Source organism: Humulus lupulus, chromosome 8, assembly GCF_963169125.1.
Source record: "Humulus lupulus chromosome 8, drHumLupu1.1, whole genome shotgun sequence".
NCBI classification, from domain to species: Eukaryota; Viridiplantae; Streptophyta; class Magnoliopsida; order Rosales; family Cannabaceae; genus Humulus; species Humulus lupulus.
In genome coordinates, this window is record NC_084800.1 from 23,641,239 (window position 1) to 23,665,074 (window position 23,836).

The 23,836-nt window shown below is 34.4% G+C and overlaps 2 protein-coding genes and 1 long non-coding RNA gene across 4 annotated transcripts; 1 reads left to right on the top strand and 2 right to left on the bottom strand.

The window, feature by feature from the left end:
- Nucleotides 1-10,353: 10,353 nt before the first annotated feature.
- On the bottom strand, nt 10,354-11,218 carry LOC133796380 (embryo-specific protein ATS3B-like). The gene is made up of 3 exons (XM_062233868.1): nt 11,025-11,218; nt 10,835-10,942; nt 10,354-10,732 (listed from the first exon to the last, which is right to left on the bottom strand). Exons 1-3 carry the CDS (start codon nt 11,163-11,165, stop codon nt 10,463-10,465), a joined length of 519 nt encoding a protein of 172 aa, XP_062089852.1. The 5' UTR covers nt 11,166-11,218; the 3' UTR covers nt 10,354-10,462.
- Nucleotides 11,219-11,810: 592 nt separating this feature from the next.
- LOC133796379 (uncharacterized) lies at nt 11,811-14,588 on the bottom strand. Of its 2 annotated transcripts, XM_062233867.1 has the most exons (4): nt 14,267-14,588; nt 13,838-13,934; nt 12,965-13,040; nt 11,811-12,729 (listed from the first exon to the last, which is right to left on the bottom strand). In XM_062233867.1, the coding sequence occupies exon 4, from the start codon at nt 12,725-12,727 to the stop codon at nt 12,014-12,016; it is 714 nt and encodes a 237-aa protein (XP_062089851.1). In that variant the 5' UTR covers nt 12,728-12,729; nt 12,965-13,040; nt 13,838-13,934; nt 14,267-14,588; the 3' UTR covers nt 11,811-12,013. The 2 variants fall into 2 exon arrangements, with proteins under 2 accessions (XP_062089851.1, XP_062089850.1); XM_062233866.1 differs by lacking the exon at nt 12,965-13,040 and having other exon boundaries at nt 14,267-14,585.
- A 4,472-nt stretch (nt 14,589-19,060) lies between these two features.
- Nucleotides 19,061-21,494, top strand: LOC133793584 (uncharacterized). The gene is made up of 2 exons (XR_009874886.1): nt 19,061-19,382; nt 21,360-21,494. It is a non-coding gene; the product is annotated as an uncharacterized LOC133793584 (long non-coding RNA).
- The last annotated feature ends 2,342 nt before the right edge of the window (nt 21,495-23,836 follow it).

The window sequence follows — 23,836 nt, forward strand, 5'->3', positions numbered from 1 at the left end:
TCGAGGTTTTTAAAGCATAAGTGTAATTAAGTCATAATCAGAGTAGAAACTTTAGAAATAACAGTTGAAAATTATAAAAGTTTAACAGTTGGGATCCCAAAATACAATTTTAGAAATATTTACAACTCAAAAATAGAAACACAGTCGACTAAACGACAAAATCCAGTTTTATACATTCATCTCCCAAAATACTTTTGATCGTGACAGTCAGGCAGGCCAAACATGTACACGCCGCTTCGTACTTGCCATACTCATGATTGGTTGGCTTTCTCCTTGCCCTTACCTGCACCACAGAGCACACGTGAGCCGAAGCCCAGCAAGAAAACTCACAAACAGGTAACATATGCATAACAAACACATAACATATATATAACAGGCCATCAATAAGCTAAACACATACGACCAAGCCGTCCCAGGCGCTTTACCAAGCCCTGGGTTAGCGGTCCACACCATGAGGATATCCCAGGTATCCTTTAGGGTCTCGCCCTGGCAACTCGCACTCCACGTGCTCAACGCTGCTCCCGGCCCCTTGCCACACTCGGCCTTGCACCCTACGTGCCCAACGTCGTTCCCGGCCCTTTGCTGTTTCCGGCCCCTGCCGACCTCGGCCTGCGCCGTTTCCGGCCCCTGCCGACCTCGGCCTGCGCCGTTCCCGGCCCTTGCCGAACACTTTCACAATCGCATTCATAGCATAATAAACATATATTGAACGTTAACAAATTCAGACAAAGGGCTACGCCCTGCAATTCAAACATATTGGGCTTAGCCCTGCATACAAGCTCTATGGGAACAGTGGTTTCTTACCTGCGTCCCAAGCTTTCTGAGCACAGATATCCCGAGCATAGTCCCCTAACTTGAGCCTCACCGAAACCCTAGTCACAACGCATTAACAATGTTCATCCATTAAATAACTTTGAGCCATAACTCTAATCTCCGGAACCTTGAATTCTATCAATCCGGGTGATAAAATCCATCCCGAGCCTTAACCTTTGAGTTCCCAAGCCCAAGCACACTTAAAACACAAAAAGGCACTAAGAGTCGCGGCCCTACCCCACAAGCGCCGCGGCTCGCCTCGAAACAGAGGCTAACACCTCCCTGAAACACGCACGGGCCGCGGCGCGCCTTGATTATCTTGGCCTCCCAAGGCCCTGCGTGCACACGGGCCGCGGCATGCCCCTCCTAGGGCCACGACCCTCGCCTCCAAACCCAGAAATCTCCATCTTTTCTTGCGTTTTCTTCAAACCATCTCATCCAAAATCAACTCAACCCAGCAATTTAACCCAAAAATTAAGCTTAAGTCTCTCAACCACACCATCTAAACTTTGCTATAAGTTCACACAGCCATGAAACTCAGCTCACAACCAAACTTAACATCATAATCCCAATTCACATGCAGCTCATGGTTTAAACTACTATTCTACTGAAACTCAAGAAAGTTTAAGGTTAAACTCCTTACCTCAGCTGATAATTCCTAGCCTTCTTTGCTCCTCCACCTTCAAAGCTCTCTCACAACAAGCCTCAAGCCTTGGATTTCTGCTGGAAATCTCCCAAGCTCATACACCACAAACCAAGATAATAAACCGACCTAGAGAGAAATGAGCTGATAACTGATTCTTTCCTTTGGTTCCAGCAGTTTCCTTTTACTTAACTGTGTCTAATTCTACCCTTACAAAATGACCAAGCTGCTCCTTAAGCTTAGCCTCTATCCTTAATTGACCCAAGGGCAATTTAGTCATTTACCAAATCCCGCTAAGTCGTCGAGGTCCAAAATATTAATTTTCCCCAATATTCTTTCCTACACACTCTAACCTCAAATATATCTCAGAATATTTATTTTCATACCCCAATAACCCAATATAATAACTAATACCCAAATTACCCATCGACTCACCCCGAGTCGGATTCTCAACCCCGTTGTGACTTTCTGGCTAACTGCTCTCTAGAGCTGTCTCGGATCGTGCTACACAGATATATATCACATAAATATCATATTTATCACATATTCACATATTGACATATTAAATCATTTATTGCCCTCCAGGCACGGTAATCAAGGCCCTAAGCCCTATTAGCAAATTTGGGTCGTTACAGTTCAGCTGCCCATTTTTGCCCCATAACACTCCCTAGCAAGCCAAATGGCCATATTACCCCTTGTCCCACTAGCCCTCAAAGTTTAGCCCCAAGGGTAATCTAGTCTTTTGGCATTAATTCCCACCAAACCTTGAGATTCACCTAAAATTCACAATTAAATCCATCAAACCAAATATTCACCAAATTAATTCGTATTACCCAATAAATCTCGGTAATTCACCAAATTATCAAAATAACCCTAAGGTCACCCCGAGCCGGGTTTAAATCTTTGTTGTGACTTTTCCTTTAAATTGCTCACTAGAATCGCCTCGGGTGAAACTTCACAAATATATTCACATAATAATGTGGTTCGAATCACATAGCATATAATATTCCAATTATACCCTCAACGAGTTAAAATTACGAAAATACCATTTTTAACGAAAGTGGGCCCACAAGCACATGTAGTACACATAAACACGCATATGCAGTCATAATATAATATAACTCATATATTTCACATAATCACACATATATTCAATTAAATCCACATAATTCACATATAAATCCAATTATGCCATCCCGACACACTAATTAATGCACTAAGCCTTATTAGCAAATTTGGGACGTTACATGTGACCTCTACAAATGAGTCATCATTTTTCCTTTTCTTCATTTCTTTGATCACATCTTGAGAATCATCATCCTTTGGGGGCTCCAAAGTCGTCAAATATTTGTCAAGGTTGTAGTGCACTTTCAAAGTTATGAGGAGGAACTTGATGTTGTCTTACACAATTTGAGTCATCAAACCTATCTAGTCTTACTAGATCTTGGGACACGAACTTGAGAGCTTAGATTGAGGAGTTTTCATCCATGGATTTGATTAGTAGTGAACCTTAGAGATAGACAAACTTTGGTACAATGCAAAGGTTAAGAGATAAATATTTTTTATTTTTAGAGATTAGGCTTAATCAACCTTGGTTTTGTATTACAACTCAAAGCATAAACAACAAGTAATCTAGCTCTATATGTAGATAATCACAAATTGCATAAACACAAAAGAATCAAAGTGTATATTGGACCTTTATTGAAGAACAACCTTCAAACACAAAATCACAAGCTATGATTTTATGTGAAACACCAAAATGACAACGCTTGACACAAATGTAGATTTGTTATCCAAAAATCTATATTCCTATCCTTCTCCTTATAATTTCTTGAAGCTGCTATAATGGAATGACATTGGGATTCACAAGCCTTGACCATTCATACAAGTCAAACTTTCTTGTGAAGATCTTGGAGAAAACTAGTAATTTTGAAAGCTACTATAATGGAATGACATTGTGAAGTTCTTTTTTTTTTAGAGAGAGAGAGGTGAATGATCAAGTCACCAATTAACTCAAATGAACCCTTTAAATAGTGTAGGAACCTTATTAAACCCATCCAATAAGATTAGAGCATTTTAATTTGAATTTTTGAGCCAAAACACATCACTATACGAACATGTAAGGAAGCCCCAGGCGACGTGTAACTCCCTACTAATCCAGGATCATTACGCTGTGTGTTAAAAATAGTGCTTAACTCGTTAAGCGAGTCATTTGGACTTAAAAGTCTAATTAAGGTTAAACAACAGTTTTTGTATTAAAAATTTTGGTCACTGAAGTTAAACTTTTCATTAAAAATGTTTGACTAAATACAAGGGATCCCAAAGGTTTTAAATAAAAAATAGAACTACAAAAAAATTATAGAACTAGCCGACCTAAGCGGCAAAATCAAGCCAATAATCGAGCCAATAACTCTTGTTCCTCAAAATATCTCGACCGTGGCGGCTGAGCAGACTGAGTATGTACACGCCACCTCTACAACTCTCCAACTCATGGCTGGTCCAGCATTCCTTTACTCTTACCTGCACCATAAAGAATCAGTGAGCCGAGGCCCAGCAAGAAAACTATCACAACATTTAAAACTCATAATAGGCATGACAATAGATAACACAATTTAAGTCAATCCAATATTCATTCATACGACCTATAACGCCCTTGATAGCCAAGACCATTACACTGTGTATTTTAAATAATGTTGGACTTGCTAATCAAATAATTTGGACATAAACGTGTAACTAGAAGTAATTAACGAATTAAGGTTAAAAAATTTGGTCAAAGGAATCTTAACTTTCATTCAAAAGTTTAAGTTTGTACATGGGATCCCAAAAAAACACATTTAAAAAGTTATTTACAACTCAATAGATTAATACAAAACACGCCGGCCTAAGCAGCAAAATTAGGGTTTAACCCTAGATCCTCCTTGAATCCTCGGCTGTGGAGGTCGAACAGGTTGCATATGTACACGTTGCCACTGAAGCTCTCCAACTCATGCCTGGTCTAGCATCCATTTTCCCTTACTTGCACCACATAGCACCCGTGAGCCAAGGCTCAACAAGAAAACATAGACATGTTTATAAGCAGTTAATAACATATTTTAGAATCTTATTTGGCACGCCTAACAGTAATAATCCTACTCATGGATGCATACAACCCAGCTAAGTGACTATATAGTCACACCGGGGCCCGTAGCCCTATTTACTGATAACTATCCATAAGGTTAGACAAGCGCACCCAACGCTTTGTTTTCCAAGCGACTATTAGGTCGTTCAAGCGTATGTTATGCTCCTGGATAGGCCTAACCATATCGACCTATGCTTAGTGCGCTATTACTACCATTGACTTATAAGTCAAGTCTTTTGACCTGCGCTCAGCGCACTATTGCCGCCCTTGACCCATAAGTCAAGTCTTTCAATAAGATAATACAGACAAGCATAAACCATTTATCATAGATATGCTAAATACAATCAAACATGTTTAATAAATCATCTCAATCATAGTTATAACTACGTTCAATGACTGAGCTCAACCCTAACCACAGACTAGGTGCAATTTTCTTACCTTAGGTCCTTAACGAGACACGCACCACGACCATGAGCACGACCCTTTCCTCCTGAGTCAATCAGTGAACCCCAGTCACAGCCATAATAATGAATAACCATCAATAACGAGCGAATAAAGGCTTTTGGACCGAGTCCTAGCCACCGGGACTTTGAATTCTACTAAACCAAGTAGTAGAATTGTAACGTCCTCCTAATCAAGGTCCGTTACACTGTTCAGTTTAAACAGTGATTAACTCGCTAAACGAGCCATTTGAGTTTAAACTACACAGTGTAACGATCCTCGATTAGGAGAATGTTACAAAATGGTATCAGAGCCTTGACCCAGTCAGAAGTGTGTCCGATGAGGACATCGAACCCCTAAGGAAGGGTGATTGTGACAGTCAGAATCCTGTGATCCGTAGGGGGAAAGACCGGGTAAAAGCTGTGAAATCCCACATCGCCATGAGACTACACAATTGAAAATTGCTTAAATGGATTAACGGGTACTAACTGATGCCAACAAGATGCATCTTCTTTTTGGTAGTCCATCACTTGAGAACTCCAAAGTTAAGTGTGCTTGACTTGGAGTAGTCTCATGATGGGTGACCTCCTGGGAAGTTTTCCCAGGAAGCGTGCGAGTGAGGACAAAGCACGCTAGAAAGACTCGTGTTGGTTTGCAGGGCTAGTTGTCATTCCAGGAAGCAGCCACAGTGATGTGGGGCATTACAAGAATCCTTCCTGAGCCCTTAGGATTGAGTCCCCACAACTCAAAACCTCGTCTGGCCACTTTCCTCTACTAAAGCTGCGGCCTGCCCCTAAAGGGCTACAACGCACTTCTAGGCAGGGAGCCCCGAACCACAAAGGCATAGGGCACGCACCACAGTGCCAAGACGGTTCAGGAGAACCCCAGCACCTTTGAGTTCATGCGGGCCGCAACGCAACCCCACGAACCCAAAATTCCAGCATTTTCCAGCAATTTTCTCCGAACAAAACCCCTAAAATCAGTTCCCAAACCTCAACCAAACCTAGAATTGAGTCTTAAACTCAGCACAACACATTATATGCAACATATAAACATAAGAACTAAGCTAAAAACTCACCACAACTCAAAATCCCCACCTTCAGTTTAAAACTCAAGAGCAAAAAAAAAATGCCAACAATTCACCAAAACAAATTATAATTCTTGCATCACTGAGAAAATCCAACCCTAAGCTGCACCTTAAACCAATTCCCAGCTCCTACAAGCTTCCAACTCAAGAAGTTATCCTCAAAATTCAAGGAATTCCAAATCAAACATAGAGAAAGAAATAACAAGAGAAATAAAGGGAGAGGGAGTTTGTTAATTTCTGAAGGCTTCTACTAGCCTAAGTCTATCCAAGGTTAGGGAAAAGACCAAAACACCCCTTGCTTAAACCTTAGCTCTTTAATGTCCTCAAGGGCAAAATTGTCTTTTGCCATAATTTCTCACTAATCCTTAATTAACACCATGTTTCCCAATTAATTCCAATATCCCCAAATGATCACAAAATAATTCCCATTACCCAATAAATCTCGGTAATGTACTAAATTACCCAAAATACCCCTAGGTTCAACCTGAGTTGGGTATTAATCCCCGTTGTGACTAAACACTAATTTGCTCACTACGGTCGTTTCGTGCCGAATAACTCAAATATATCCACATTATAATGTGGTCTAAATCACAAAACACATATATTCACAAATACACCCTCAACGGGTCAAAATTACGAAAACATCATTCTAATAATTAACAGGTCCGCATGCATGCTTAATACACCTAAAAATGCTACACTAGTCATATCACAATATAACTCGCATAATTCATATAATCATGCATGTAATCATAGAAATACACACAATATCCATTTATGGCCTTCTGACACACTAAGTTTGATTAACAAATTTGGGATGTTACACGACCTGTGTCGAACCAATGGGTTCATAACCCTTTAAGTGGCCCTGCCATCTCAACCTGCATTACACATGCAATTTGCCAAATACGTCCAGTACCGATCATTCACAATTAACTATTCAACAATTAGATGCAACAGATTAAACCAAATAAAATCACACAACCATTATTCACAATTTAGATATAATCATAATTGTTTCTTGATAATAGGGACAGTGCCCAACATATGGTGCAAATGCCAGTTTTCTTACCTTAAATCCTGAGCAAATTACCGAAGCAACCCTGAGTACGATCCCTTTCACCCCAACATCAATGGTACATTTATCAGGGCTAATTCAAATAATGGGCTCCAAAACAAAGCCTTAGCTCTCGGGACGTCAAATTCCACTAAACCGGGCAATGGAATTGTCCCCGAGCCTTTCAATTTGGTTTTCCTAAAACCCTAAGCAAAGGTACCCTGAAAACTGCACTAGCACTGCAGTGCCCCTTGCAGCGACGTGACTCTAAAACATGCTGAGAAACCCCTATGCAAAACTTGTGCATTTTGAGTTGCAATGCCCCCTCTAAAGGGTCGCAACGCTCTAACAAACAAAGAGTTTTTCCTATCCAAAAATCCTACATTAGTCCTGCGACACCACAATGGTCAGAGGGAAAACCCTGCCCTCAAGGAAACTCAAGTGGGTCGCAGCGCTACTGCGAGAGAACCCAAAACCGTGATTTTCCCCTGCATTTCAGACCCAACTCTAGTCCCAAAAATCGATTCCTAGCAGTTTGGATACCACAATAAGCCTTAGTATAACTAGTATAACCCTAGAACAACATCAAAACATCTCTAAAACACCCCAAAAACACAAAGATGCCAAGAATTACCATTTAAGCTTTAAGTGTTAGAAACTTACCCAAATTCGAGTATCCAAGTTGAATTATAAGTTTCTAATCCAATCCCAAGCCTCATAGCAACTAGAAATTGTGCTTCCACCACCAACAACTATAGAGAAATCCCTAGATCCATCAAAATTTTAGAATCATCTTAACCTCAAAATTTATCAAGGACCATGAAGAACATCTAAAAGAGTTGGCTTACCTTGCTTCAAATCTAAAAGTTTCTAGCTGAAAAGGTTATTATTTAGCTGCTAATCCCCAAGAATGACTTCAGTTTCCTCTAGGATTCATCAAAATTCCACAAGATTTGGCCTAGCTCGAGTATTTTGTCTTGGAACAAGGAAGAGAGCAAGAGGGAATAAGAGAGAGGGAGCTAAATGTGAAAAAGGAGGCAGATTCCACACTTAGCCAAAAATCTACACCAATTGGTCAAATGACCAATTTACCCCTAGTCCCTCTTAACCTCAAGACTATACCCCAAGGGCAAAATCATCAATAGCTTCTATTTCCCCTAATCTCCAAATTATTCAACCAATTCATCAAATACAATTTATTTCCCCATCAAATACTCTCGTTTAACAACTAATCCTGAAATGTGTAAAATTACCAAAATACCCCTTGGCTCACTCCGAGCTGGGTATTAATCTCCGTTGTGAATTTTCTACTAAATTGCTCGAAAGGATCGACTCGTGTCAAATATAACAAATATATTCACATAATAATGTGGTCTCAATGACACAACATAAAAAATTACAATTATACCATCAACGTGTCAAAATTACAAAAATGCCTCTTTAAACATATTTACTACACAAAAACATGCATAAGCGGTCATATCATAATATAAATTATATAATTCACTTAATCACAAATATATTCAATTAAAATCACACAATTTCCAATCATGCCCTCCAGGCACACTAACCAAGGTGCTAAACCTCATGAGGAGTTTTGGGACGCTAACGTGTCGCCTGGTCTATGAAAATTTGGTCGTGAGACGCGTCACCTCTGTAATGATGCTCCAAAAATTGTCTCAAAACATCCACAAATGCTTCCAATTTTTTTGGGTACTCTCATATACTCCAAAGAAACACTTTAGACCCAAAAAAGATGATGTATAAATGCTTATAATAAAAGTCAAGTCTCACATGTTGACTTTTGTCAATTTGTTATGGTTTTTGCACCTCTTCATACCTAATCAATTTCACCATGTATTTAACCAATCACAACAGACAATGCACAACCCACCTCACTAATTGTTGATGATAATCGATAATCATCCTCCTTTAATTTCTTTCGCAATTATAATGACTAGGGCTTTCTTTTTAGCGATGCAATTTCTTTCACAATTTCAGATTTTGTTGTTCATTAACTTTCATTGCTAATCTAGATCCACCTTAAGTTTACACACTATAATTTGAGCGATAATCATAACTTCACTTATTTTATATCTAACTATGAACGAGATATATTAGATGTAAGTAAGTGATTTACGTGTGAGTTTCTTTCATTTTCCTTTTATTTTTGTGTTTTTCGTTTTTTAATGGCATTTTTTAATAAAAAAGAATTAACTCAAACCAACAATTAAGTGGAAAGTTATGGCTTGCTAAATTTTTTTACTCAATTTTATGCAATGATGGTGAACAATTTTTAACGACGATCCCATAAAAACTTGATTTTAGAGGCCAAAATGATGGTCTCATGATAATTGGATTTTAGAGGCCGAAATAGTATTAGAAATGATGGTCCCATGAAAATTTCACTTTAAAGGCTAAATTTTTATGGGATTATTGCAAACCATCATTCTTGCAAAATTTCAGAAGTTTAGATATGAAAAAAATCGCGATTGAAACAAAAAATTTATACATAAATGTGGTAGAAAATATATATATTAGTGTCTCATGTAATATATTTTGATGGGTTTAAGTTTTTGATTGAAATTTTAATCATTAAAAAACAAAACAAACAAAAAAAAATGATATGGTGGTTGATGGTGAAGGAAGGTGGTGTTAGTGTTGGTGGGGATGTAGTGCTCTGCCACCGTGGGTGGAGAGAGGAGAAACCAAAGATAGGGAAAGGAGAAAATTTGTGAATAGGGTATTTTAGTCTAATTGAACATGGAAGCATAATTTTGAGAGGACGCATATTTTTCGGTACTTGGAAGAATTGAAGATCAAATTTCCCTATAGGATTCTAATTATAACAAGTTTTATTACGGAAGAAAAATAATAAATTTATCTTCATTAATGTCCTTTCTCATTTGTCGTTCATGAATGTCCTTTTTAACTTTATCTATTCCCCATTAAAGAATAAGCTCTATGATTTAACTTAATCTTCATTAAAATATATTATTTCCATTGAATTCCTTTTAATTTTTGCATTTTTTGTTTTCTTTCACATAAATACCCAAAACTTTAAAACACATGCTACACGAGCACAATGCACATTACAACCACCACACAGAAGTTGTTGAGAGTTGTAACAAAGATAAGGGCCAAGAGCCAACACCATTATTATCAACATCACTAAACACGGTATGACACTCATATAAAATTGAATTAACACGCATTTATTATTCATTTGAAAATTAAAGGCGAAATTTCTAGGAACATAACTCTAAGCAAATGATATTTGGTACTTTAATTAGTTAATTAAGCTTAAGCGGAGGAAGCTAAACTAGCGGCGGTGTTACACAAATTGAAGCCGTACCAAACGCCGTTAGGGATGAAGGTGTTGTAATAGAAGGAAACGGCTTTGACGTGATAACCGTAGATTTTGACCGTCTCTGGTTTCCAACCATCGTAACCACTCCGGTAGAGGTAGAGATAGCAGATCTGGTACGTACAAGGCCCTGATACCTCAAATGTATCGGTGGAGCACCGCTCGAAAGTCTTCGAACGGGGATCGTCTAGCCGAGGCGCATAAACCTTTTCCATTTCATCGCCACAGTCAATCAATCAATCAATCGCTTAGTCACAATATCACCACCAAATCCAATTTTGAATTTCAAAAACTAATCAAAACAATACCTGGTTTCCATAAGCATCGCCGAATGAAAGGCTGATTTCGTCACGAGTGTATTTCGGTGAAGAACAGCTCGTTTTGATTGATACTGTGAAAGAGCAGGTCCCTTGATTCTACAATAAATATAATTTTTATGTTAATTAGTGAAGCAAAAGAAAAAAATCGAGTATCTTTGAGTTAGCGAGAGAGACTAACCTGGGTGTGGGTATTGTTGGGGATGAAGGAAGTGAGAGATTGAGGCTGTGGAAGAACAGAGGTGGACTGAGCTAGAGCGAAGGTGAAGACGAAGGTCGTACAGACCAGAAATGTGGCTAATGCTTTCATCGTTCTCGCCATATTCGCTGCAAAGTTTTCTTTTTGTATTTTTTTTTTTTAAAAAAGTGATAAATAGATCTGTCTATGAAATTGGTTTTTAAGGAGAAAAAAAAAGTGCGAACTTTCTACTTTGCAGGGGTAGATAAGTCTTTTGATTTTGTTTCTCTTTTTCTCTTTAATTATTTTTACTTGCGATCTGCCAAGACTAAAAATGACAACTGGTTTTTGGTTAAATATTATTTACTTCAAAGTACAAAGCAGCTGGCACTGGCAAGAGCATCAATGTTTAAGAAATTTGGGTCAATTCCCATCCAAGCTATAAACCTCCAAATCCAGACTAAACATTTACTCTTTTGTTTATTTATTTTTTTTATGGAAAAGATGCTTTCTTTTAGTTTAATTTGGTGAATTTTCTCTGTTTTGATTCTGAAAACTAAAAATTACCAATGGATAATACATTGGTGTGTAGTGTGATGAACCAAAATATAAAAGCATATTCCGTAGGTATTATATTATACGGTTATGGGAGCTTTAGAGTTTATAGGACCACATCATTCTTATATGAGAAGAAACCGACTTCTAACCAGAAAATCTTCACAATTGAATAACAAGACTTTTACTATAAATCTAAACTATAATATGGCCCCGTGGATGTGACAATCTGAGTTTCTGACCCACCAAGAAGGTGACAAAAATACTTAATAGTTAAGTTCCAAAAGAATAAACAATACAGTATTCATCTATGTTGCATTTTTTAGTTCAGTTACCTAGAAAGTTTGAAAAAAAACAAAGAAACCCACTTGGAATACACAAAACAAGGATAAGCACAAGTATAAAAGGGACAAAAGCCTCGAGATTTTATAAGCAACTCAAAAGTCCAACCATTTTTGGTAGTAGACGCATGTTTTGGGAGAGATAACACCATCAGGGCTACACTCACTAATCCTGGGGCAAACACCACAAGGGATAGAAGCCATGGCTCCTATCCTAGGGTCTCCTCTACCTTCCTTGTTTGCACATTTGTAGCAAACTTTCCCAACTGGAATATAATCAAACTCTCCCATCCCGTTACTTGTCACTTCCTCAATCTTGTTATCCAAAACCAAAGCCCTTACAATCTCCTCAATCTGTTGGCTAGTGAACTCAACCTTAAAGATACCGCTCCTTCGAATAGCATCCGAAATCCCTTTTGAAGTAGCAACTTTCATCTTGTAAATCAACTTAGCACATTGGTCTTTCAACAAGTTTATGAACTCGGTGTCTAAACTCCCATCAACATACCAATTCCCACCAGTGATTTCTTTAGAGGGCTCAAATTCAGCTGCCATGTAGTGTTTTTTTCCCTTGTTCTTGGTTACCACTTCTTTGATCAACCTTTTGGTTAGAAGGGTTTTGATACATTTGGTGACCATATTGTCAGGAAGGTTGGTCTCTCGCTTCAAGTCTCGAGACCATATTCCCATATCTTGTTTGCTTTTGATTACATTATAGACGGTGCGCTCTTGTTCTGATAGAGAATGCAATGGTGAATTTGAATCTGGTTGTTTACGTTTCAGAGACGAAGGACCTTGCAATCGGCTCATTCCTGCTTGAAAATAATTATAAAAAACAGTAGCAAATTTACTAACAAGCTCACCCATAATAATAATAAATAACACTGAGTGAACTGGATTTTTTTCCCATTTTTGGTTCGAGGATTAACCAGTTTTTTTTACTTGAAAGATATGAAAGAGAAAAGTAAAATACTGTTAAAATTCAGTAGCTAACAAAATAACAACACCATGAATTAGGCAAAGGCATTCGTTCAAAACACAGATAACCTGTAATGTGATAGTGGCCACTGACAGACAGAGAAAGACGCTGAAATAGGAAGCAACGACAGCGCAGTACTGCTAACTGATGAGAGAAATGCAAAGACAGAGAGGGTCGGCGATAGATTAGAGAAACTGGGAGAGCCGGCAAGAGAATTAATAGTAAGGAAAATTGAGAGAGCAAGAGAACTGAAGCGGTATTATCGTAGACAATTTAGTTCTAAATGTCAGGCACTTGACTATATTTGGTTTGTTGAATCATAACAGTTTATTGAATCAGCAAGAGATCAATGAAGAACCCCATCATCAAGATGAAATTATGCGAGTGTTTGAAAATTAATGAATGGATTAAGCAACTGATGCAGAAGCTTTTACAGACTATAAAAAAATACAAGTGATCGTGTGATTGTTTAGTTGGTGAGGATGTCCAGGGGCTCATAGAATTGATATAGTGAGAATGAATTTTAAGGATTAAGAACAACTTGTAGTTTTTGGGAGTCAAGTTATTTCAACATAAATATTGTTGATTATTTTTTCTTTGCAACTGGTTATGGATTATTTATTGTTTTTTATTTTTCAACAATTGGTCATCTCCTTCGTCTGCAATTTTGATATTATTTTTTCTTATTTCTAAAAAAAAATGAAAGAATCCAGAGGTGAGATGAATCATCTGAAATGACACATTTACGATTGGTCGTGTTAATCATGGACAATTTCCATGAGACTTCCATAAACTATAATGCAGATGCAAATGCCAAGCAATAGTGGCTTTCCAATCCATCCAACTTATCGTAAAGAATCTAATTATTTTTTTACTTCCACTTAGATATGAAATACCAGTTTTTCATACTTACAATCAAGAATAGAATAGAACAACATTACCTTGTTGTGTAAATCTCTGCTGCTAAACAAGTTACACCCCAAGTTCCCAGTGGCAACGACCGGTTGTTTTATTCAGTGAGAATAGATTTTAAACCCCCTGCAACAAATAACCCCCCAAAGTATGTAAGCTTAAATATAAGTGTGTATGCACTACAGCAATCCAGCAGTATTTTGTTTTGTTTACCACCAAAACCAAATATTGAACCAGAAAAGTAGAGTCATTAGGAACAAGGTTAGACCAAGAACAAATATCTAGCATGAATTCTAGGGAAAATCTAATGAAAAAACTCTTTTGTTGGTTCATACATTTTCACAAACACATTGTAAGCAAACGCAGCATTTTTCTTGCTATCTATTACGACTCAACTGAATTGGTTGAAAACACAAACGTGACACTAGGCCTATACATATGTGAAAATAAAACCATACCTGAAGTAAGAAGCGGTAGAGAGGCCAGGAACGAGAAGAGAGCTTCGAGAAAAGGACTGAGGAGTAGAAAGGACCGATGAGAGAGATTAGAAAGAAGATCTCGTTGAGAAGAGAATATGCGGTTAGGGTAGAGAGCGGGCAGAATTGATGTAATTTTAAAAAATTAATAAACAATTGTTTATACAAATTGACATTAATGAATAGTGAAATAATTAAATAAATTTATCAACTCACTCCTTGTAATATATTTATCATAATGTTTTGGGTGTGTGAGTGTGTGGTGAGGAGATAAGACTTCAATTCCCAGTCAAAATTTTATAAATTAATAAGGTTGAAAATTTATTATAATAAAATATTAATTTATTAAGGTAATAATTATGAAAATATATTGAATGTATTGACATACATGTACTGATGACTAAACCTAAATTATCAAAGGTTGTGACTATTGGCACACACTTTTTTTCGCTCTTCATCCTTTTATAATTAATGTGTAATTAATTGGTCATTTACAAACATAATCATGTGTAAATTGACATAAATATCTTCAAATAATTATAATTATAAACACATACCATTTCAACATATTAGGTATAAACATTAAAAAATATATTAGATTATCAATTTAAAATATCAAAACTCTAAATAAAAAGTAATGGATGAACAAGTATAGATATGAATATGGATGTGGAGATGCTAAAGATTTTAATTCTAATGAGTTTTTTTTATCACATATATGAACCTTTTTTATTGTATTTTATTCTTAAAATCGTATATGATAACAACAAGTCATTCAAGTTTGACATTATTAGAAATACTAAATAAAAACATAAGGGGAAAAGAATAAATAGGATATTTGCCCTCTGAACTATCACCATTGTCACATCGTGCCCCCTGAATAGTTAGCGTTGTTAAAAATTTCTCTCGAACTATGCACGTTAATGAGTTATGAGACTTCCGTTAGATTTCATCTTATGTGACTAACAGAGAGCATATTTGGCATTTTGGGCACTGACGTGTATGTATAATTCAAATTAAAAAATATAAAAAAATCATTTTAAAGATTAAAAAAACAAAAGATTAATTCAAAAAATCAATGCCCAAAAAATCAAAAGAAAAATGGGAGAATACGAGTTAGATCTAAAAAAATGGAGTACAGGGGTCTCTAAAAAATCAAAAGAAAAAAGAAAGAAAGAAAAAACAAACAAGAGAGATAGTGTGTTTCCTCTTCTCCGAGGAAGAACACAACTTGGGTCTGGGGCTGAGGCATAAGAAGAAGTTGGGGCTGGGCAAAATAATGATGGCCAAATCTGGTTTTCTGGTGAGGGGAATTAGAGGCAATTGAAGCTTGGATCAGAGACACGATTGAGGATCTGAATCTTGGGACCATATTTGGTTTTTCGGTGACAGGGACTAGAGGCAACTGGAGCTTGGGTCCAAGACACAACTGAGGGTTCCCCGACACTGTCTTCTTCTCAATCTTCCTGTATTTTTCTTGCAACCATGGACAGTAGCCATGGACGACACTGAGCGGGGAAGGAAGATACAGGTTTTCGATCTGCATAGACAAGAACGGAGGGCTTTGCAAGCGGCGGTGCTGGTGGCTAAGAGAAGAGGTCGGTGGGACTCATGTGGCTGGGTTGAAGAGATGCCGTCCCTGTCAGAGCAGATCTGGATTTTAAGAATGTGTTCATGAGCTTTTGTATTGATTTGAGTATGTATTCATGAGTTTTTTCTTGAGTGTTCTTGAATTGGGTTCACTTAAGTTGTTCTTGCTTGAATTTGGGTGTATAATTTTTAAATTAAATCAACACAAATTGAATCTGAGTGTATAATTTTCATATTGAATATGGGTTCTTGCTTAAGTTGTTCTAGATCTAAAAAATCATTTAATTCATAAACTCCATTAGCAAACCACATTTTTTTTTCTTAAAGTTGTCCAGATCTAACACCAATGAAGGAGAATGAATGCCAATCAACAAAAAATGATATATATTTTTGTTTTGTTTTGGGTTATGGTTTTATTAAATTTGTTATTGATTTTTTTTTGTTATAGTTTTATTAAAATTATGTTTTTAGTTTTTAATTAGTTAATATGATATTTTTTTATAAGAAAAAAAAAGTGTTTATATTTTATTTTTCTGATAATGGTTTTCTATAAATTAATTTAGTATTTTTTTAATCTTTTAAAACAATTTTTTTACCTAATTATTTTAATATTATTAATTTTTTAATTTGAATTATACATGTGGCATTGACGTGGCAGTCCCAAAATGTTAAATTTGCTCGTCGTTGGCCACATAAGATGAAATCTAACAAAAGTCCCACAACTCAGTAACGTGCATAGTTCGGGGGAATTTTTAACAACGTGAAATTTTCAAGGGGCACGATGTGACAGTGGTGATAGTTCGGGGGGCAAAAATCTTATTTATTTAAGGGAAAATAAAAGTCATTTAGCCATGAAAATAAGATCTAAAAGACATAACATTGATCATGATATGAAGTCATTAATTATCATGGGTATTTTACGTTAGTTAATGACAATGATTTAAGTTTTAGTTTTGTTTAGTAGATAGTGATTTTAATAATATTTGTATTATGTAGTAACAATAATATAAAAGGGTGGGAAGAAAGTTTTATGGATAATATTGTATTTATTAAAAATTTAAGAGGGGTGTGAAAATAAATTCTTTTATTTTTAAATTTTAAGAGAGGTTTAATTAGAAAAGGTGTGAGAGGAGAAAAATAAGTGTGTGCCAATATTCACATTCATTCTTAAATTGAACAATATTACATCAAATTCATGAACTTCAATCAACAATAAATGGAAGTTAAGAATCTGTCTATATTTATAAGAAAATAAACTTATTTTCATGTATAGTGATATTATTAATTGAGGAAATTACATTTTATATGGCATTTTTAATAAAGTGTGCAAAAATATGACTTTTTTTCAAAAAAAAATAATCTATGGATTTTTTTAAGAATTTTCACTTTATGGGTTTATTTTCCCATATTTTTGTATAAAAGTTAGGTTATGTCATAGTTTTACTCTTAATCAAGTTCTATTAATTTGGAAAGGTAGGTATGTAATTTAATTATTATTTTTTTAGCTTATTTGTTTTTTTATATTGTTTTTATATTACTAATTTTATATTAAATTTTTCTTTGGTTGTTTTGTAACAATTTTTTGGTAACATGAATTGTTTTTAAAATTATTTTTTATTTATTATAAACATGTTTTTTTTTTAGATTGTATTTTTTTTTTCAAATCCTGGGTAAGGTAACCGGTTACTTGATTGATCTTTGACAGTTATATAAAAAAAATCATAGAGCTAGGTCAAATAACATGCACCAGGAGGAGTAATCAGTTATCCTCAGATGAGTAACTTTCTGCCATAAGAGGGGTAACCAGTTATATAAGAGGGATGACGAGTTACTCATATTAAATATGAAAAGAAACATCAAATTTGAAGGAAAAAGTGGAAGAACACTTCATTAAAAAAGGAAGAAGAAGTAACTATGATTTTAGTAACATAGGTAACCACTTACCATAAATAAACCATAAATATACACACAAAGAACGTGAAAGTAACCAGTTACCCATTCACGTTTTCATATTTTTATTAGTTTTCTTTCTAAATTTTGGTATTCCTGTAAGTGTTATAGTAAAAAGAAAATGCTGAAAAAATTGATTTGAATTTTTTTTACATATAGTGGAAAAAATTACAATAATAAAAGATAATAAATAAAAAAAATACTAAAATAATTATGTAATGTTAAAATATATGTGTGAAAAAAAAATGGAATGAGAAAAGAATAAGTACAAAAAAAAATGAAAAAAAACAAAAGAAGTGATGAATGAAAAAAATAGATGAATAAATAAAAATAAAAAGAAGAAGAAGAAACATAATGGAAAAATGAAAAGAAAAAAATATGAATGAAAAAATTGGTAAGAAAAAATGAAAAAAAAAAGAAAGAAAGAAAAAAAACTCATATGTGTGAAAAAAGAAAAAAATGGAAGGAGAAAATATAATGAAAAAAAATGAAGAAAAAAAAAAAAGAAAAAAAATGAACAAAAATGAACAAAAAAAAACAATATAAATGAAAGAAAGATAATAGATAAATGAATAAAAATGAAAAGAAGAATAGAAAATGGAAATAAAAAAAAAAAGATGTAGGAAAAAATTAGTAGAAAAAAAAAGAAAAAGAAAAAAATATAATAAAAAATAAGTAAGGAAAAAAAGAAAGAAAAAATAACTGAAAAATAATAAAAAAATGAAGGAAAAAATTAAAAACTAAAAAAATCAAATAAAATTATCTTCAAAATCAAATAAAACATAACTATGATAAAAAAAAATGTGGTATTTCTATATTTTAGTTAGCTATTAATTGTATTTCTCATATTTTAACTTTTTCTTTAATAAATTTTCCCATACAAATTAAGAAAAATATAATTTCTATATTTTGGCACATTGATAGTATAAAAGTCATATTTTTTAAAAATTTCCTTATTAATTTATATATCAATGAGGCTAGTTTTGGGCTAAGGGCATTTGACCTTAAAAGAATAGTTAAAGAATAGGATCAAAATTTTATTGGGAGTTTTTTAATATTATGGCTTTTAGAGCATAACTATGCAAAAATATGAGATTAGCCCTTTCCCTATTTTTTATGGGAAAAAAAAAATTGTGGGAAATGAAATAGCAAGTAAAAACTGAAGAACAATTCAACACCAAGGGCAAAATCGACCAAGGCCGACCCTAAAAAAAATTTCTCAGTCCAAATCTTTGATCGACCGGAACCACTGGTGTGTTCTTATGCATGTCGGATTTGCATCGGAACTAATCGCATTGGAGATCGGAGGAGCTGCGAAGTGGGGATCGTTTTCATCGTCGACCTCTGGTTTAGGTGTTGGTGGTGGCAACAACCACAGATCCTAGTGTTTTGGTGTGCCTGACTTGCTTGTGTGGTGGAGATCTATTCTTCAGGGTCTTCGATCGGCAACGAAGAACGAGATCTGGCGTCTTCGTTGTCTTCGGTCAGAATCTGGGTTCTCTAATGTCGCCGACCAACTACCGAAGCATAGGCATCTCCTCCATCATTCTCTTTGACGGTACTAACCTTTACTCACTGTTAGACATCTATATATATATTAGTTGCTATCTCTTGTTTCAACTATGTCAAATGGAATGGAGTTAGCCAATCTTTGTACCTTTTGTGATTGTCCATGGCCATCAGAGTCCTCAACTCATTGCTTTCTCAGTCTTGTGTTATCCAAGACCTTTGGTTTGTTTTGTTCCCATTTTTTTTCTTCTTCCCTACTCGATGAAAATGGTGTTTGATTTTTTTTACTTTTTGTTTATATACAAATTATGTTTAGTTTAAATTGCACTGCCAATATTTAACTTCTGTGTATAAATGGTGATGAGCTCTAACATGTGTGAGGATTGGATAATGAAATGAAGCTCTTTTCTAGGCACTTTTGTTTGTTAATGTTATTTAAGCTATATAATATGATATATTTAGAGCAGAACTTTTACATCTAAATAATGTCCTTTTTATGCGTTAAATATATATATTTACAAGTGAGTTTTGATAGTTGTTCCAAATCTAAGAGGTTTCTTTGTGTTTGTGTTTATGTTTGTTGGTACTTGATAATGATGAAATGAGGGATAAAAATGGATATACAATGGGAAAAAGTCAATAACTTGAAGCGATGTCTGTTTTGTGGAGCTGAAGCGTTATTAATTTTTTGTACTTGATTAGTGCGTGCTCATTTGTGGTGGTAAACGTGACATGCGATTTTTTTTTCAAAGAAACTGAAAATATATTGCTTGCTTTGCTTTGTTGGAGGAGCATTAGCAGATATCTTTTATATATGCAAATTAAAACTTAACAATGTTGATGGCCTTCTTAATTATGACAGCTTCTTTTTTGTGGGGAGTCTCATGTTCTATGGCCTTATAAAGATGTCTCTACCTCTTAGTATAGGCCATGGGTTTCACATTTCTTTTGATTATGTTGCGCTTATTCTTACGGAATTAGCAGCATGTTTATAAGGTTCTCTACGCAGAAATTGAAGTTTATTGTCAAATATTGGAACTTTGTTTTCCTTGGTTTGAAGGTTATCATTACATGCATTATAATATGTATATTTGATATTGTGAAGTGTGACAGTTAGTATCCCGTGATCCGTGGGGAAAAAGACCGGGTAAAGCTGTGCAATCCCACATCGCCTGGGGAAGGTCAAGTGTGATGATTCTAAGACTGTGTAGGTATGAGACTACACAGTTGAAGATGGATTAAATAGATTGATGGGTACTACCTATATCAACAAGATGCATCTTCTTTTCGGTAGCCCATCACTTGAGAACTCCAAAGTTAAGTGTGCTTGACCTGGAGTAATCTCAAGATGGGTGACCTCCTGGGAAGTATTCCCAGGAAACGTGCGAGTGATGACAAAGCACGCTGGAAAGACTTGTGTTGGTTTGTAGGGCCAGTCGTCATTTCAGAAAGCAACCATAGTGACGTGGGGCGTTACTTATGGTATTAAAGCCTGGACCCAGCCGGAAGTGTGGCCGACAGGGACGTCGGACTCCTAAGGTGGGGTGATTGAGACAGTCAGTATCCTGTGATCCGTGGGGGAAAAGACCGGGTAAAGCCGTGCAATCTCACACCGCCTGGGGAAGGTCAAGTGTGATGATTCTAAGATTGTGTAGGTATGAGACTACACAGTTGAAGATGGCTTAAATAAATTGATGGGTACTACCTATATCAACAAGATGCATCTTCTTTTTGGTAGCCCATCATTTGAGAACTCCAAAGTTAAGCGTGCTTAACCTGGAGTAATCTTAAGATGGGTGACCTCCTGGGAAGTTTTCCCAGGAAGCGTGCGAGTGAGGACAAAGGACGCTGGAAAGACTCGTGTTGATTTGTAGAGTCAGTCGTCATTTCAGAAAGCAACCATAGTGACGTGGGGCGTTACATGAAGTGAGTCTAAATTTGTAGAGATGGTAGCATTTTTAAAATGAACATTGATTAATGCTAAAACATTTTTTCTTAACTATTAAACATGCTTCTTTGAACACAGGACTGCCAAAATGGGTGGAGGAATGGAAGCAAACAAGAACAAGTTCATAGAGGAGTGGTGATTTGCAAGAGAAAACCAAATAGAATGTTAAATATTATTACTTCATTTAAATAAATAATAAATATATTTTTATGATTGATTGTTTTATTTTGTTACACAGGACAATGCTCAACCTTCAAAAAATATATATATGCTATAGATAAAAGCCATTAGTAAAATGAGGTCACATACTTTTATCTAGCATTAAATTATTGAAAACCATCTCAAAATGTAATTTGCGGTACCTCCACCATTCCCTTGGCTGTTCTTCACATATACTTGTTGTGTCTTTGTCAATTTAATATGTTATGCCTATATCTTAATACATAGATAGAAGTACCCTTCTTTGATTTTACATGGATAGTCACATGTTATATTGATGGTAACCAGTTACTCATAATATAGGAAACTGGTTACCCTTAAGATAATAAAATGTTATATAGATGAGAACTGGTTACCCACAGTATAAGTAACTGGTTACCCCTGAAATAGTAATAAGTTACCGTGACGAGAAAATCTTGATCGTAAAAAAAAAAAAACTTAGATGTGAAAACGTGATAAAAAGTAATTAATCGAGTAACTAATTATCTTACTTAGACTTGGAAAAAAAGTGCAATCTAAAAAAAAAAGAAAAAAAATGTTTATAATAAATAAAAAATAACTAATTTTTATAATAAATAATATAGGTAACTGGTTACTCCTGAGATAGTAGCAGGTTACCCTGACGAGAACATCCAGAACTTAAAAAAAATAAAAAAATTCAGATGTGAAAAGGTAATAAAAAGTAATTAATCAAGTAACTGGTTACCTTACCTAGTTACTTCTTCTTCCTTTTTTAATGAAGTATTCTTCCTCTTTTTCCTTCAAATTTGATGTTTCTTTTCATATTTAATATGAGTAACCCGCCACCCCTCTTATGGTAGAATGTTACTCCCTGCAGGGTAACTCGTTACCCATCCTGGTACATGTTATTTAACCTAGCTCTAGGATTTTTTTTTACATAATTGTCAAAGATCAATCAATTAACTGGTTACCTTACCAAGGATTTGAAAAAAGAAACGTACAATCTAAAAAAAAAAAGAAAAAAAGTTTATAATAAATAAAAAATAATAATAAACGCAATTCATATTAAAAAATTACAAAATAACCAAAGAAAAAATTAATATAAAATTAGTTACATAAAAATAATATAAAAAAATAAATAAACTAAAAAAATAATAAGTAAATTACAAACATACCCTTCCAAATTAATAAAACTTGATTAAGAGTAAAATTATGGTATAAACTAACTTTTATACAAAAATATAGGAAAATAAACCCATAAAAGTGAAAATTCTTAAAAAAAAAAATCATATTTTTGTACATTTTATTAAAAATCTCATTAAAATGTAATTTCTTCAATTTTATTTCTAGAAGGGCCCCAAAGTGTTAATTTTTCTAAGGCCCCAGATGACTAGGAGTCAGCCCATGTATATCAAGTGGTACTTATGTGTTTTTCTAAAAAAATATTATCTTATAAATTTAATGAATTATTAGTTTATCACATTAGTTCCGAGTTATAACCGGACAAAAGTATAATTTAATGAAATTTATTAATTAATCAAATATTAAATTATCGAGGTTAAGTTGTACATTCAAAAATACATATATTTTGTTAAAAAAAATTATCATAACATTAAAAAAATTAAATTATCAGGGAATAATATATTTTTTTCTTATATTTATATTTATATTAGGGGTTCCTATTAAACCAAATATACAAACATGTGTCGATTTTTAATAATTAGCATTAATTGTTTTGTTTTAAAACATAAATTAGTAAAGAATGTATCAAACACATTTTGAATTGAACTATATAAATATATAAAGAAGACTTAAAGTTCATTATAATTTAAGACTAAAAAAACCAATAAAAATTATTTATCTAAATAAATATGTTAGGAATATAATAATACATATTGTAATTTATTTTGCATTTTTCTTTTTATTTGGTGACGAAATAAAAAGGATCATATTGCATTGGTGAAAGACTAAAAAAATGTTTATAAGGGACAGGTAAATTAACACTCCACCATGTTACATTGGTGAAAGAGACCAAACCTCTTTTTATCCTGTGTTACATTTTTATTTGATAATTTTAACATCAGCGCCTCATAATTTTTTTTAACTATTTTGCCGTCCTTGAGAATATTGTTTGGCGATTTTTTTTTTGAAAACTTTATTGTTTGGCGATTAAATTCTTGATTTTAAAAATAGTAGCAATTAAGTTTTTTAATAAAATTTTAAGTTTTTTTATAGATAATCATGGTATTTATACTTTCAATTTTTTTTTTTTTTTAAATTGACCCTTAAAAAATCTCATTTTCTTTTTTGTTGTTGTTGTTATACAACCACTTTTATATATATATAAAACCAATAGAAAACTTGATATGCTGCTG